The sequence below is a fragment of the Glycine max genome, chromosome 12 (assembly GCF_000004515.6).
Source record: "Glycine max cultivar Williams 82 chromosome 12, Glycine_max_v4.0, whole genome shotgun sequence".
Taxonomy (NCBI): domain Eukaryota; kingdom Viridiplantae; phylum Streptophyta; class Magnoliopsida; order Fabales; family Fabaceae; genus Glycine; species Glycine max.
This window is the reverse complement of record NC_038248.2, coordinates 4,955,173-4,972,125: the sequence shown is the minus strand read 5'-3', so window position 1 is coordinate 4,972,125 and position 16,953 is coordinate 4,955,173. Positions and strand designations below refer to the sequence as shown.

The 16,953-nt window shown below is 33.3% G+C and overlaps 2 protein-coding genes across 5 annotated transcripts; one reads left to right on the top strand and one right to left on the bottom strand.

The window, feature by feature from the left end:
* The first annotated feature begins 1,941 nt into the window (after window positions 1-1,941).
* On the top strand, window positions 1,942-4,197 carry LOC100777085 (yrdC domain-containing protein, mitochondrial). Of its 4 annotated transcripts, XR_005887563.1 has the most exons (5): window positions 1,942-2,154; window positions 2,397-2,559; window positions 2,787-2,923; window positions 3,520-3,695; window positions 3,911-4,197. XR_005887563.1 is itself a non-coding variant. In XM_041007414.1 (4 exons), the coding sequence occupies exons 1-4, from the start codon at window positions 2,029-2,031 to the stop codon at window positions 3,925-3,927; spliced, it is 450 nt and encodes a 149-aa protein (XP_040863348.1). In that variant the 5' UTR covers window positions 1,942-2,028; the 3' UTR covers window positions 3,928-4,197. The 4 variants fall into 4 exon arrangements, 3 of the variants coding, with proteins under 3 accessions (XP_040863348.1, XP_014620026.1, XP_014620025.1); XM_041007414.1 differs by lacking the exon at window positions 2,787-2,923 and having other exon boundaries at window positions 1,942-2,132; window positions 2,407-2,559; XM_014764540.2 differs by lacking the exon at window positions 2,787-2,923 and having other exon boundaries at window positions 1,942-2,132.
* Window positions 4,198-13,802: 9,605 nt separating this feature from the next.
* Window positions 13,803-14,605, bottom strand: LOC106795242 (vegetative cell wall protein gp1-like). Its single transcript, NM_001356622.1, has one exon. The coding sequence runs from the start codon at window positions 14,476-14,478 to the stop codon at window positions 13,999-14,001; it is 480 nt and encodes a 159-aa protein (NP_001343551.1). The 5' UTR covers window positions 14,479-14,605; the 3' UTR covers window positions 13,803-13,998.
* Between the last annotated feature and the right edge of the window lie 2,348 nt (window positions 14,606-16,953).

The window sequence follows — 16,953 nt, the reverse complement described above, 5'->3', positions numbered from 1 at the left end:
AAATAAGAGAATTTGAGAGTTTTTTAGATAAAAAAAAAACTTATTGAAGGATTTGATTGCAAGAATAAAAATTAGTTCGAGGACTTATTGAAACGAGTGAAAAATTGAGAAACTAAATTTGAGTAAAAAATTATTAAAAAATAAAAATTCCACTCAAATTATAATCGTGACCAAAAGTATACTTATACCTATTACGATCCCACATAAATTATCATGCAGAATTATTTGTGATCGAATATATTTTATACGGTCAGTATATGGGTTTTTTTTCATAGACTTTTAAGAATAAATGTTAACATAACTTATTAATAAATAAATATACCCTACCTAAATTTGTTATAAATTATGTCATAGGCTCTTAAAAGAAATTTGATTTCTTATCATCTCTATTCCTTGGTTGGTGAGCCAGTTCATGTGACTTAATACAATTGATGATTTGAATGTAACATTTTATTTTTATAACATTCATACTTATTTTTTTATGATATTCTTGGAAGTGCATAATAAGTTAATGACAAGTTTGCATGTTTTGTGCAGGAAACCATCTGGGCCGAAATTCATATGTTTTATACCTGAGGAATTGAATCCCGGTGGAATTGCTATTCTCACCACCAATTTTTCCAAAAAAATATAACTAAACAAAAATACCCTTCTTTCCTTTCCTACACCCCTTCCTCCCTCACATTGCAACATAATCCTGATTTCATTATGTTGCGACACAAAATCATGATTCTATTTTATATTGACACAAACAAAAAATAAAATCATATTTTCATTGTAATAAAAGGGTTGAAAAAAACAAAATGGAAATATGTTCTTGTTGTACAAAATATATAAGGAAAACATATTTCCATTATAGTGCGAGGGTGCCTACAATATTTAAAATGGAAATAGGTTACACTAACATTGATGGAACACTAACATTTTTAATGGAAAACGAAACAATAACTAAAATGAAACTTTCAAAAGCTTAAAAGACTAAAATAAAACTTTTAAAACTTAATGTATTAAAATGAAACATTCAAAAATATAAAAGGATCAAAATAAAACTTTAAAAATTTAATGTACTAAAATAAAAAAAATATTAAAACATAATGAATAAAAATGAATTTTAGCCAAAACTTTACAATAACCCATTCAGAAATCACAATGTCAAGGCCAAGAATTTAGATAAATTTTCATTTTTTTATCTTGTAGACTTTACAATAATTCACATCTTATTCAATTAATTGTGTTAGGTTCTCTTGATAAAAAAAATGGTTCATTCCACATGACCTTTTAAATTAGAAAAAATAATAATGCTATATTTTTTGTAAAATATATTTTTTAGAAATATTAAGAAAATACTAATTAATTAAGAATAACATTGTTAATAATCTCTAATATAAAATCTATATAGGCATTCTTAGTGATCCGTATGATAATTGTCATCGGATAATTTTATAAGAGATTAGATTCAAATCTGGTATAACATTCAACATTACAAAAATATAAAATCTACCGAAAAAATATAAAATCTACTTTTTTATTTAATGGTATTACATAGAAGGATTGCTTTCCTAATAAATTCAACATTAATTTTTTTTACTTAATGATATTAAATAGAAGGATTCGTGTTGCTAATAAAGTGGGGTTGCACAAGGTCATTAAATTTGTGAAAACAACCCGCAAATTAAATTGATTAAATGTTATTTTAACTCAAAATATATAAGAATAAATATTTAAATTCGTCCCTCGTGTAATTTGTTGACATGAGTTTCTAAAAGATGAATTTTTTTTTTCCAAATGTTACTTTGGTCCATAAAATCTAATTTTTCTACTAACATGATAAATTAAGGATTAAATTGTCATAAGAAAAGAGTCACCTCATTTTTCATCTTTAGGATTCATATTTCAACAAATTACACTTGAGTCATGAATTTGAGTATTTTCCCGAACATATAATGGTTGAAACTCGAAACTTGAAAACTTGAAAGTGAGAGAGTTGAAGGAACAAAACGTGTGTCTTACAAGATTTCAGTAGTGACTATGGAGCAGAGCATTGGTGAACGCAGGTTAGCATACGATGAATGTTTCTACGCAAGGACTGCTTATCCTCAACGCTCGCTTCTCTTCCAATTTCTCCTTCCGAGGTGCTCTTTAGTCACAACCGTTGTCAGTCTCTTCTCTCTGTCTTGTTTTTTCGAAACTTCAATCAAACAGTTAGTGGGTCAATTAACTAACCAAATTTGTGACCCTTCAACATATTTTTTCAACTTCTTGTATGGCCACTTGAGTTTCATGGTCAACTATGCTCCTTTTTATGGTATTCAGCATAAAAACGATAACTTTACCTTCTGTGGTCAACTCCTAACCAAATTGAGTTCACCTTCTGCATATGACACTTGTTGCTTCAGGGTTTCTCAGGTTGTCGGTTTTTCCACCTTCGCAACAGTGTGAAGGGCCGAGAAGGGGTTTCTCTAAAAACATGTCTTGCAGTGTCAGTGTGGATAATTCTGATATGGTTCATCCAGCCACAGATGCTTATGCTGGAGAGGCAGTTGAAGCTTTGAAAGCTGGGTAAGTCATTGCAGTGCCCACTGATACACTCTATGGATTTGCTTGTGATGCTTGGTATGCTGCTATTTCAATCTCTGCTTTAAACCTATTAAATAGCCTTTGTAGCCTGTATATGGTTTAAATGTTTCAAGCTTCACTTTTGTTTCTGGCCTCTAGTTTTGTTTTTCATCTATGTCGCATCTTATAATTTTCATTGCTTCTTATTTAGCTTTCTTGGGTATGTGCAGGAAACAGTGGTGGCTGTGGGTTTACTGTCTTGTTTTTCAATTGTACATGTTTGAAAATTAAAAGTCAAGCTACAAGATAACATTGACCGATAAACAGAATCTTTCTTCTTGTATAAAACACCATAGTATAGTGTTGAGTAAGAATGATGTTGTAACTGCACCACTACACTAGTGAAATTTCAATGAGTTTCAGTATTTATATTTTATAAGTCTAGAGATTGTCAAGCCTCTCTTGTGCAGAGCGTTGTGTGGCCGCTTGCTGTTGGTTCTATTTGATTCGAAGTGGACTATATAACTGTTATAGCCTTTACCATTTATTTTGTTTTAATTTGTGGGCCTAATATTCAGTTATTCAAAATATTTCCCAGCAAAATAGTGTGTAATTATAAAAAAGAGTCGATAAAGTTTATCTTCAAAGACTGTTTATTGCAGTCCTCCATGAAAGAAAGCAGATAAATAATTGCTTTATGATATATCATATCACATAGGTTTTGATAAGATATCAATTTTTCTACATAGACATCAGATGTGAGAAAAGTTAGCTCCACACTATACCCATCCTTCTGAATGCCCACATTATACCCACATAGAAATAAGTTGTGTTTTAATCAAAGATGTTTAAAATTTCGTTCGCACTCCAGTCTCCACATATTTAGACCTACCTTGTGTCTCTCCCAATTGCATACCGAATGATTGATGATTACCTGTTACCTTCTTTGTGGCATGTTGGCAGCTCATTGGAAGCAGTTAACAGAATTTACGAGATTAAAGGCCGTAGACATACAAGCCCTCTGGCTATTTGTGTTGGTGACGTATCAGATATAGCCCGTTTTGCTGTCACTGACCATTTACCTCATGGTCTGCTTGATTGCCTCCTACCTGGGCCTGTTATAGTTGTACTAAAACGTGGTTAGTAAGTCATATGTGAGTGTGTGAGTATCATGGAATATGAAATTTGTGCGACGTATGTTTAAATCAATCAGTGAGCAAAAGTTGTTTGATGCAACAGTGTAGTCCTATTTCTTCAATCCCCTTGTCAGCATATCTTCTGTGAGCCTCTGATTTTGTTGTAAAGAACTAAAGATCCTATACATTGTCTGATAGTATATTTGGATATTTTACAGGAGTCAAGTATTCTTGAACGATCTTTGAACCCAGGATTTGATAGTATAGGAGTTAGAGTGCCTGATTGCAATTTCATCAGGATCATTGCCTGTGGTTCAGGAACTGCCCTAGCCCTTACCAGTGCAAACCTAAGTGGCCAGTCAAGTACTCTTTCCATCAAAGATTTTGAGAACCTCTGGGAACATTGCTTTTGTTTATGATGGTGGTTTGATTCCATCAAGTCTCGCAGGTTCAACGGTTGTGGACCTCACCACACCACACAAATACAAAATACTTAGACCTGGAAGGTAGCTGATCTAAACTCTTATACACTGCATTATTTCAAACATGGACTGTGCTACGTCTGATCCAGATGCCAAAAGCTATGTGTTATATTTTATATGATCTTTTTCAATCTTATATAGGGTGGAAATGGTGGGATTTTCTGCTCTAATATTTCACCATGTAAAAATGAATTACACTAGATTCATCTCCTGTTGGGAGAACATACATTTCCCCTCCTCTGGTTAATGATGTGTGGTCTTCTGTTCATAATGCATATGAAAAACAACTATCATTCCTGTGATCCTGTCTGAAGCCGCATTAAGTAATAAAAGTGGCCCAAAACAGGGACATTTTATGAGCTGTATGCTAGAATATCTATCAACTGATTTTGCATGTTTTGAACATACCTGTTCTTAATCTTTGGTTACTGTATATATTTGATGCTTTATAAGTATGAATTTTATGTCACCTTACAGTTTATATTTGATTGTCCTCTTGTTAACCTATGGTTTGCAGTGCAAAGGAAGAGACAGTTGCCATCTTGGAGAAGCATTCTTTGGTTGAGGCAGAGACCTCTTAAACAAGTTGTGATTCATTTGCAGTGTCACATTCTAGCTAGGCCTAATGTTTCACTTGCAAAAGAACAATTCTTTCGCTTGGACATGTGATGTGAGAAGCTATCACCCAGGCTAATTATTTCCATTGACTGTTTACATGTTACTTCCCAGAGGATCTCTAGGATGCATGAAACAATGCGTTAATGGTCCTTGTGCTTCAATTAAGCTATTCTATTTTATTTCCATTAAAGCATTAGCATGGCAATACATTCATATAAAACTTCTATCTCGAGCACGTGCTATGGAATTGTTGAGAAACTAGTAAAATCCAGTTCTATGAATCATTTGATGTATGGATAGCATTATTGTTGTGTTAAAGGCTATAATGATAACAAAGCAATCATTACTGCAGGGAATATTTGACATTTCTGGTAAATCTGGCAGCTTGTATTTTTTTAGCTACACCAGTCACGTGATTTATAAGCTTATTGTACTATATTATGTAACAAATAACAATGATGTCAGGTTCTTCTGAGAAATTAAAGTGTTAAAAGGTACTAACAATGACTATCATCAAAACTAATGAAAATGATAGAAGCAGGAAACTGAACAACTATTGTTTTGCTAATTCACCAGTGCGATTGTTTGACAGTTGATTGTGAGTTGTGGGATTCCTTCTATATTTAACATCTTTGAAACATAAATGTTTTATTTTAAGGTTTTGAAACATAAATGCTGAATCGTGTTATCTCCGCATCACGAATTATGTTACGTGTTTGGTGTATCGTAGCTTTTGCATTGGATTTCATGAAGATGATTATAAATGTCTATTTCTCAATCTTCCCGGCAATGAAAGGAATGCTAGAATAAGTTTTCCGGCTAAAAAAGTCGGATATGCATTTGTATTGAATCATACCTATTCTAAAACCATAACCCTTTTGTTTGGACAGATAAAATATTAAAATACCTTTCAATAATCTAATATGTTTGGATTGGATATTTTAAAAAAATATTATATTTTTATAAAGTATTTTAATATATTAATTTGAGAGAATTTCACATTCTCACTGAAAATAAAGAAATTAAACTCTCGGCACAGTACTCTCCATAAGTCTCTCTCTCAGTTACCACCTCCCTCTCTCTCTGCTCTTTGGTTCCAGATCTGCACCTCAACGCCATCGCCTCTTCCTTTTCCACACTTCTTTTTCTTCAATCCTTTTCTTCATTTTTTTTCTTAATTGTTTATTGCGCCATTTTTTCGATTTTGATCAATGAGTTTTTTTCTAGTGTGGCTTCTGGAAATTACTGCTCAAGATATTCGTTTTTGTCGGCGTTGATTGTTAGGAGTTTTCGATTTTCGGGGTTCATGCAATTACCCACTAACTCTATCATAGTATATACCCATCGCATTCTCTCAACTCTCAAGACTCAAGACTCCCTGCGCCGCCGTCGACACACCCACATCGCGGCTGTCTCTGCACTCGTCGTTGTCTCGCTGCAATCACCAGAGCCCGTCGTCGCCAGCTATGACCTTTCTGTTCCTTGTCTAACTGAGTTGTTTGGGTTCTTTGAAATTTATCGTGGTTCATAGAGGGCACTGTGGTTTTGTCGATGGTGGTGCCCGATGGTTCATTGCTTACAAGTTCTAATGGCATTCGGGGAAGATGATGATGGATACGTGTTTCTTAATTGGTTGGTTTTGGAGTCCTGAATATATTTTTTTTAACAAACCGTGTTCACTATACTATGGATATTTATTTTTATTCAATATTAAAACTTTAATTTTTAAATAAATATTTAAAAATAAAATTTAAATTTTATTGAAATTAAATTACTTTGTCCAAACAAACAAATTAAAATATAAGAATTTAAATTGTCTCACCCAAACAAAGTATTTATAAAATAAAAGAAATTTAAATCAAAATAATTAAAATATTGTGTATTTAAATTTTCTAAAAAAAATTAAATCCTTTGTCCAAATACATTATAAGAGTCACTGGAGAGAGATTTAGATAATATGCCTTGATGAGAATCCTGAAATTGGCCATATACAGGTCCAAGTGGAGAAGGGCGAAGGCCCAAGTGGAGAAGGATAAAACCCCCGGGTGGAGAAGGATGAAGGCCCAGAGAGGCAGAAACACTATCAAGACTATTAATTGATGCTGAAGGCCCAGATTAATTTGAAGGCCCACAATAAATATGTTCTATTTAGTTATAATTTTTATTTAGTGTAATTTTGACCCAAACTGTTTAGAAGGCCCATGTCTATTTTTATCTTTTTGTTTAGATACACTATAAGTATTGGTTTTTATTTTCAATAAAAAAAACTTTTGGCATTTTGATAAAATTTGGTGAGAGTTTCTCTCCAGGTTCCTTGTTGAACCAATTATTAGACTTATCAAGGTAATCCTTCTGGCGTCTATCCTGACTTATCTTCATTCACTGGAAGTGGCGTCTACCCTGACTTATCTTCCTTCACTGGAAGTGGCGTCTACCCAAACTTATCTTCCTTCACCGGAAGTGGCGTTTATCCTGACTTATCTTCCTTCACCGGAAGTGGCGTCATCCAAACCTTCGTAGCCTGTATCAAACGATCCGCTCCTACTCAGGTTCACATCATCTGGTATCAGAGCTTCGGCTCTTGATACAGGTTCTATCCTATCCTATCCTTTTTTTTTCTTTTTTTTTTTGGTAATTTGTCCTTGTTTCGCTCTTGTTTGCGTCTTGTTTGTGTCTTTGTTTCGTTCTTGTTCTTGTTCTTGTCACGTTTTTGTTCTTGTTCTTGTTTCTTGTGTCTTTCAGACTTTGTGTAAAAAAAAAATCTATTTGAGTTTTATTTCAAGTTTTAAAAAAAAAAGTTGCAGAAATTTGAAAAAAAAAGAGAGAGAGAAGAAAACAAGAAAAAAAAGAAAAGAAAAGAAAGTAGGGTGTTTGATCTTTGAACACGAAATTGAGGCATTTAGAGGTGTTTTTTTTGGAAATAAAATCGTGGAACAAATCCCCTTATCTAGATTCTCCTCTGAATTCTGAGCGTTTTGATATATAGTGGGCCTCAAACGGACAACCGTAGCAAAAGTTATGAGCATTTGAAGTTTACTTGTCATATCTGTTATCTTATCTGCTATCCTATCTATTATCTTATTTGTTATCATATTTGTTATCCAAATTAAATCTAATTTGTTATCCAAATCTGATCTGTTATCCAAATCAAATCAAATCAAAATTTGTTATCCAAATCAAATCAAGTCTAATCTGTTATCCAAATCAAATCCAATCTGCTATCCAAATCAAGTCTAATTTGTTGTCCAAATCAAATCTAAATCCAAATCAAGTCTAATCTGTTAACCAAAATCAAATTTGATTTGTTATCCAAATTAAATCTGCTACACAGTCTGTGATAATTAAACTGTCTTTCCTCTTATATACCTTGTGTGTCTAATTTGATTCATCCAGGAACTTAAGAGGGAGTGAGTGGTAAAAGGCAAGAGTGAAAACATCACACAAAAGCCTATATTGAATGCATCAAACACGAGTGAACTACCATCAAAGAGAGAAACACGTGAGTAGAGTGTGGTGAGGTCCTGAATTTTTTTTTCAATTTACTCTAAAATTCTTTGTTCCTTAATCATGGCAAGAGCTGGTGACAATGGTAGTGTATATCATCAACTGGACGAATCTCAGCGCTTATTTCTGGACGCGTGGACTACACAAATGCAACATTTGTTGAACCGTAACAAAGAAGAGCCCTACAGACGAATAGCCAAATCTTCCTCGTTTACTCTTAAACCTCTATCCCCTAGAGAAGTGTGTGATGACCAAATCAGAATGAGAGAAAAGAGAGAACAATACAAAGAAAATAGTGAGGCACCATAAAGGAATATGAAAAAGAGTGATACACCCGAGGAAAAGAGTGATACACATGAGAGAAAATTTAATTATTTTGCAGAGGCGAGTGAAGTGAGGAAAGTGTTACCTGCTCATGAACCACTCAATCTACAGTATTGCAAAGACAGTAAAATTTCTACTCATAATTCTAATGAGTTTACTATTTCTATTTCTCCTAGTGTTCAACCCTTATTGCATGAATTTAAAAATGTCTTTCCTATGGAGATTCCTCATGGACTACCACCTTCAAGAGGCATAGAACATCAAGTTGATCTCCTTCCAGAAGCTTCATTGCCTAACAGGCCAACTTCCAACAGCAAGCCCCAAGAGACTCAGCATAAGGATGCACAGACCAAAGTTGCGTATGTAAAAAAATTGTATGACCAAGTGAAGGTGCAAATTGCAAAGAAGAATGAAAACTATGCCAAGCAAGCCCACAAGAAAAGGAAGGAAGTGGTACTTGAACCCGGTGATGATCTTGGACATTTGAGGACAAATGTTTTCCAAGAAGGAGGGAATGATGAGAATCCTGAAATTGACCATATACAGGCTAAAGGCCCAAGTGGAGAAGGGCGAAGGCCCAAGTGGAGAAGGATAAAACCCCCGGGTGGAGAAGGATGAAGGCCCAGAGAGGCAGAAACACTATCAAGACTATTAATTGATGCTGAAGGCCCAGATTAATTTGAAGGCCCATAATAAATATGTTCTATTTAGTTATAATTTTTATTTATTGTAATTTTGACCCAAACTGTTTAGAAGACCCATGTCTATTTTTATCTTTTTGTTCAGATACACTATAAGTATTGGTTTTTATTTTCAATAAAAAAACTTTTGGCATTTTGATAAAATTTGGTGAGAGTTTCTCTCCAGGTTCCTTGTTGAACCAATTATTAGACTTATCAAGGTAATCCTTGTGGCGTCTATCCTGACTTATCTTCCTTCACTGGAAGTGGCGTCTACCCAGACTTATCTTCCTTCACCGGAAGTGGCGTCTATCCTGACTTATCTTCCTTCACCGGAAGTGGCGACATCCAAACCTTCGTAGCCTGTATCAAATGATCCGCTCCTATAATAATTTAAATTGTCTCACCCAAACAAAATATTTATAAAATAAAAGAAATTTAAATCAAAATAATTAAAATATTGTGTATTTAAATTTTCTAAAAAATTTTAAATCCCTTGTCCAAATACATTATAAGAGTCACTGGAGAGAGATTTAGATAATATGCCTGAAGTCTTAGATTTGATGTTGAGTGTCATAATTATATAAAAAAGTCATGCATGTTTTATGATTAATCTACTAAGATTGATCTAGTAATGAATATTATTTTAAAATAAATTAAATACTAAAACATTCTGAAAAAGAAAAACTAACTTGTTTTCAATTTTCCATGCTAAATGAAGTTTGACTATGTTCTTACAATTTTACAGACTTGGTGATTGGTGAAGCGTGGAATAGAATGGAGATTGCAATCAATGCCTTGATCCAGCTCATAAAAAGAGAGAAAAGGTATCCACCAGGAGTGTAAAAACGACAGTTCATGTTACACTTGATATGAATTGGTCAAAAATCACCGTCGTCTCCTGTTGTATATGTAATGTAAGCACTCATAGAATAGTTTTACTCTCAACACAAGAAATTTTCCAAAAGGCAAAATCAGAATATGGAATTTCCTTAATTTTAACACAGCCACCCCAATTAAATCTGGGTCCGTGAGACTCCTCAACTCCATTATGGATACATACCAACCAGAGTGCATTTGCTTTGTCTCCATCAATGACAATATAATAATATATATACTACATTATTAGCTACAATAAAGCTAGTTGGTTGACCTTAGTGAATGCCAACGTTAGATGTCTTCACACTAAGCATTGTGCCACCTTCAAGGCATTAACACCTGCGTATACATACCTGTATGATATGGATTGAAAAAGATGTTAGCCTTTTTTTAGTTATTTAATATTACATCCCCTTATTATGTGTTTTTTTCAGATAAAAATCATGTAAAAAAACTATAAATAGGGTTTCTAAATTTTGACAAGGTCTAATTATTTATAATCTTTAGCCTTTCTCTATTGACTAGGCATTATATTCTCTCTCTTTTCATAGATTATTTATTCGAATTTTCTATCTTGTTGAAAGATAGCAGTAGTATGTTTGGAAAAAAAGTTCGAAATGTAAAAAGTCACATTAGATGAATAATAGAGGTAGAAGTTACACCTAATAATTTATTCCTGTGAAGACGTAAAAATTTCATGTTGTCAACGCATAAGCAAACACACGGAGAATGTGTTTGATTTTATTACATATCCTTATATTTTTGTGTGTTCCATTAGAAGCACCAATGTGTATCCTCAAAAACAAAATTATAGCTTTTACTAATATTAATTAAAAAACTAAAAAAATATTAAATATGTTCTAACAGAATACACACCTTTGGGTGTATTTGACGAATTAATTTTCGCACCAAATACCATTTTCCTTTACTTTATTGAACAAATTTAACGTGATATTAATAGTATACTTACCACATGTTAATTAGGAAAAGTGTCTGCGACGCTAGTATCCTTTCTTTTATGCGTCAAAGTCTTGTAATGATGGAGAAGCTAATATTTATTGCTTTGAAAAATTCACGTCGTGTCTAATGCATACTCGAACACGCTAATACTTGCATATTGGATGTGCATCGAAACACCTACCTATAATTTTCTATATTGTATGTTCAAAACATGTAAGTTCCTAACTTGTGTTTGGTAACAAGTTTGTTAATTACTTTTGGACATGGATCCGCAAAGTGGCTAATAATTTTTTTTAGGATAAATAATCACTTTAATTTTTATATTTTGCATTTGGTAATAATTTGGTTCTTATATTTTGAAAATAATCAATTTACTAAAAAATATATAAATGTTATGATAAATTAATTTAATGGTCAAATATTTATTGTTTCCCTAAATGTTGAGTACATACACGATATCTTGTTATTATCGTGGTTTACCACACTTCATCCCCCAAATCTTCTTTTTTTTTTTCTTTCTCTCTTTCTCCATTAACCATTCCTTCTCCATCACCCTCTCCCATCTCTTTGTTCCTCTTTTAAAATCCTAACAATTCAAAATCCTCCAAAATTATAATCACAATTTTAGATCCAGCATGCAATTAAAACTCCAACATTATAGTAACAAAATTCCATAAAATCATACAAAGAAAAAAGAAACCCAAAATAATGGATGGACAAAATAAATTCTCACGCATATAGTCGCCACGAATTACAAAATCACAACGAATTGAAAACAAATAAAAGTCTTGTTCAACACAAAATCAACAACACTAAAAACACTCTCACAGGGATGAGGACGACGAGCTAATAGAGATTGTGGTGTTGTTTAGTTCTATATGTCGGTGTTTATTGTCGCATTGTTGTTAATGATGTCAGTGGCAATGTTGTCACACTAATATAATTTGTCATAGACCATTTTGTCATTTAGTTATATTTGTTAGGACTATTTAAATAGGTGTTAATTATGTAAATTTAGAAATCAATGATAAAAAAGTCTTCTATACATGTGAAGTACTCAAAGAAATACTTGATAACTAAATTAATTTGTTGCAATATTTACATTTTTTGGGAATTAAATTGATCATTTTTAAATTATAAGGACCAAATAAACATTGAATGTAAAATACAAAGATCAAAGTGATTATTCATTCTTGTTTTTACTTAATAGTTGTTTTTACGAATTTTTTATGTGAATATTTCTCTTAAATGGGGATCCAACCAAAGCAAACACACTTAAAAGCATGAAAGGGTAGACAAAAGGAAAAAACATGGAATAAAACCATATATCCTTCGCATTTCTTCATTGTTAAGTTTTGTTTTAGGAAAGGAGGACGTTGTCTTTGTAACTTTGTCTATTTCTCACATTTGGCCTTCACCCAATTCCTGTTGGCCAACGATTGTACGTGTTTGTTTACCAGTTTACACAAACTCCAAAGTTACGTTAACGGAAAAATAACAAGGGGTTGCCGCGGGAGAACTTTTATTACTATCCAACACTAAAAACAAACGCGCTAATTTAAACTTAGTATACTAATGCCGTAAAAAAAATTGTTAAGAACGTGTATTATTTAACTAATAATAGATTAATAATTCACTATCACTTCTTATACGTAACAATAAAGATATCAAGTAAAAATTTGTGGCCTAAAAATATGCGCAAATTATGCAACAGCAAATATCATATTGTTATCCCTTTAACAACCCTTTGTCGTGTAGAGAAACTAGAAAGGTATGGCAAATTTTGACCCTGAACTGAAGTGAACTGAGGCAATTCAATTACCATTTAACTTCTCACGATTCAAATTATAAATCACCCTCAATAAATTATAATTTAAACGAAATGCTGATGAAGGTTCTCAAGTATTAATTAAAGTGTTAAATGAAAAGTTTTTTTTTTTTTTACTTTCTATGTACTGTTAAACACTTTTTTATACTTTAACAAGTTTCCTTGAAGTAAAAATAAGTCAAACCCATCCCTGAATAAGTTTAATCAATTTTTTTTTTTAAAAAAAAGTTAAACTTGAAGCGCGCGTTAGGTTAACATTTTGGGAACTGTTTATTTCATACTGTTAAAAACAATTAAATAATTAATAGAAAAACTGGAAAAAAAAATCTGTGCGAATTGGTTTTCAGTTCCTAATTTTAAAATTGAATAGCATTTCTTATAATATTATTACTTTTCTTTTCTAACTCAATAAAAAAAACAAGTAACATCATAGTTAATGAAAATTACCGTCAAAACTAATTTCATTACCCTTGCTGTTATTCAGAATAAGCAATTAGTCACTAAAGTAACTAGTATTCTTAAGCAAATACGGAAAATAATTGGACTAAAAGAAAAAAATTACAAGTAAAATTATGTAAAAGTCATATTCGCAATTTCACCTCATTTTTTTTTATCAGTGCACAATGTAATATATTTTACACTTAAATTCAAACTTTTTTTTCGTACAAATGACTAAATTAAAAGCGAATTTACACGCACGAAACATATATTAACCTAAATCGAAGTAATTTAAAAAAGCATTAACAATATATAATCAATTAATCATGTTTCAAAATTAAAAAAAAAAATTGAAAGAAAAAAAAACAGAATGATAAAGGAATCCCTGGACAAAGATAGCCAAAATTCAATACACGAATGGATAATTTTTGCACAACCTATATTTTGCTACTAGCTAGGAGGAACAAAACAAATTGTAGTAATTTGTAAAATGAATTTTGAAATTGAAATTCAGATATCACGAATACTTTATAATGCAATTGAAATTAAAAACCAAAAAGAGAAAAACTAGAACATTACTGAATGTTTATGACCTACAGAAGTTCTCTCCTCGCTGCGTATCCGTACTGAGACCGTTGTATGTTCTGGCGGCGCCTCTTGTACACCAGCGCTCCCAACACAACCACTCCGGCACCGATGATAACTCCCAACGCTATTCCCGCTTTCTTGCCGGAACTCATTCCACCGGAGGAGGACGATTTTTCGTCGACGCCGCCCATTCCGGCGTGGTTAACTCCGTCATGTGCGTCATCCGCCGGAGCAGGAGCCGGAGACGGAGAAGGATTGGTACCGGGCGAAGGAGCCGGCGGCGAGTGATGAGAAGGCGCCGGAGTTGGAGATGGCGGCGAATTGGCCGGGGAAGGGTTCGAAGCAGGAGCAGAAGTAGGAGAAGACGACGGAGGCAAATCCGGCTTCGGAGTCGGAGCCGGAGCCGGCGATTCGGCGGCGATGTTGACTAGCAAAGAAACGAGAAGAAGAAGAGCGGAGAATCTTGCGGATGCAGGATTCGCCATGGAATGCGTTGAATTTGGATTGAACAATGTTGGATCTGAGATTGAAACTGCGGTGACGAACAAAGGAAGTGTGTGAGAAAAAAGGAACTGTTTGAACGGAACGGAAACGAAAGATCTGGAAAAGTGTGAGGAGGAGACGAAATGATGAGTGCGGTTTTATAAAGGGTGAGGCCTCGAGATTCGGGGGGATTGGACGGTGGTGATTGGGGGAAATCTGAATGGTCACGGCGATGGAGGACACGTTGGGAGTACAAAAAAACGGAAAGTGAGCGCGATATACTGCAAGCTGAGTGTATTTTACTGTTTTGGTTGAAGCTTCGTAAGGTAGTGACGTGAATGTGACACGGGAAGAAGCACTTGGACAGCTTGACACACGATCTAATTAATTAATTACTCTTATTAATTAGTGTGCTTCATTACAAATTTATAGTTGCTTTAGCACTTGGACGATTCTTAATTAATTACTCTTATTAATTAGTATGCTTCATCAACGTTACGACACGTCAACGTAAATCATCAACGGTTAAAGTCTAAATTCAAGATTAAGGATTAACATTATCGAATTGTAAAAAAAATGAATAACTCAATTTTGGTGAATTAAATTGGAGGAACCAAATTCGTGAACCAAATTTACAATTAAGCCTAATCAATATTAATTGTATGTTGTACTGTATGGTGAAAAATGAGGGAGGGTGAAATTGTGCATCCAACAATTAATTACCCGAAGTCAATGTTAACAATAAGATATCGGTTAAAAAATAAAAATGAAAATGAATGCTAAAAATTATATGAATATACACTCGTTGAAAAAAAATCATGAGTTTAACACTCATATATGCTAATTTTACGGCATGATCTAATTATAAATTATTATTTATATAATTTTTAAGATATTATTATTATAATTAATAAATTTATCATATATGATAATTTATTATTAAATAATAATGTTAAACAAAATATTATTTTTTATTATCAGTGTATAATTTTGTTGGAAAATAATTCAAATTTATAATTTTAAATTCTAAGATATTGTTTAGATTTAATAAAGGATCATGTCTTATTTTTAAGATGTTAGAATTACGGATATATTTTGTAAATTAGATATTTGTTTCATCTTTTAAGAGTATGATATTATTGAAAGCAGTGATAAATCACCATTGGGGATGCGAGCACACACAAGGTGGGTATTTCCCTCCCAACACCATTTATTCCATATCCAAGGATATCTTAGAATATTGATTTTGATCTAACTCAATTCCAAAAAACTAGCTCATGGTGTGAGGGTTGTCCCTCATTTATATATTCTATCTTTGGCTGATGTCTATTCAATGTGGGACTTGAGTTTTTTTGAATATACCTCGTCACGCCCAACACTTTTAAGTTTGATATGTGAATAATATGGTGGGTGACCCATTTAATGGATTTAGAATAAACTCTGATACCATCAACGAATCAAAGTGAGAACGAGAAAGGAAGAGAGTATAGAGGTTTAGGAAAAATTCTGTTAAGAGTTTTTTGTTATTGAATTGTAAAACCTAATGATTCAGTAAAGTTTCCAAGTATATATTGTTAGACTAACTGTCCTAACTAACAACAGTTGTCATGACAACTATTGAGTGGTAAAGTAACCAACCAATAACTAACCTAAAGGGTTAGTTAACTAAGGAAAGCAGTAGGGGGGAAAATGTACAATGAAGTTGAGTGCTCCTATGCCCCCCTACCACACACACAAGCTCAAGAAGGGTTGGCCAAAGGCTTGTTAACCACTCTAAGCTTGGACTTGTACACAGTGAAAGTAGAAGGTGAAATGGCTTTGGTGAGAATATTAGCTCTTTGATCCACAACTGGAACATGTACAACCTGAATCTACTTTCCTATAACCTTCTCTCTAACAAAAAATAGGTACAACTAAATGTGTTTGGTTCTGGATTATGAGCAAGTGCCACAGTACTTTAATTGTCACAATGATAAGAGGAGCATGAGACATTTTGAGCTCAACAAGCAAGGACTTGATCCAAGTCACTTCAACTGTAGCCAAAGCAAGACTCCTATATTCAGCCTCTATGTTGGATCTAGCCACAACAAATTATTTCTTGGACCACCTAGACACCAAATTAGGGCCAAAGAAAACAATAGCCCCAGATGTAGATCTTCTATCGTTTAGATCTGAGGCCCAATCAACATCACAATAGGCATTAACATAATAGTGGGATTTGGAGAAATTAGGTTGTAGAAACAAATCAAAGTTGATGGTGCCTATGAGATACCTCAAAATTCTCTTTGTAGCTTGCCAATGTTGATCTATAGGAGCACTCATAAACTAGTAGACTTTGTTGACAAAAAAGCTTATTTCTGGCCTACTAATCACTGCATACTGCAATGCACCAACTACTGACCTGTAGAAAGCAAGGTTAAAAAAATCTTCAAAACTTGCCTTAGATAACTTGCAGCCACCAACCATGGGAGAAGAGA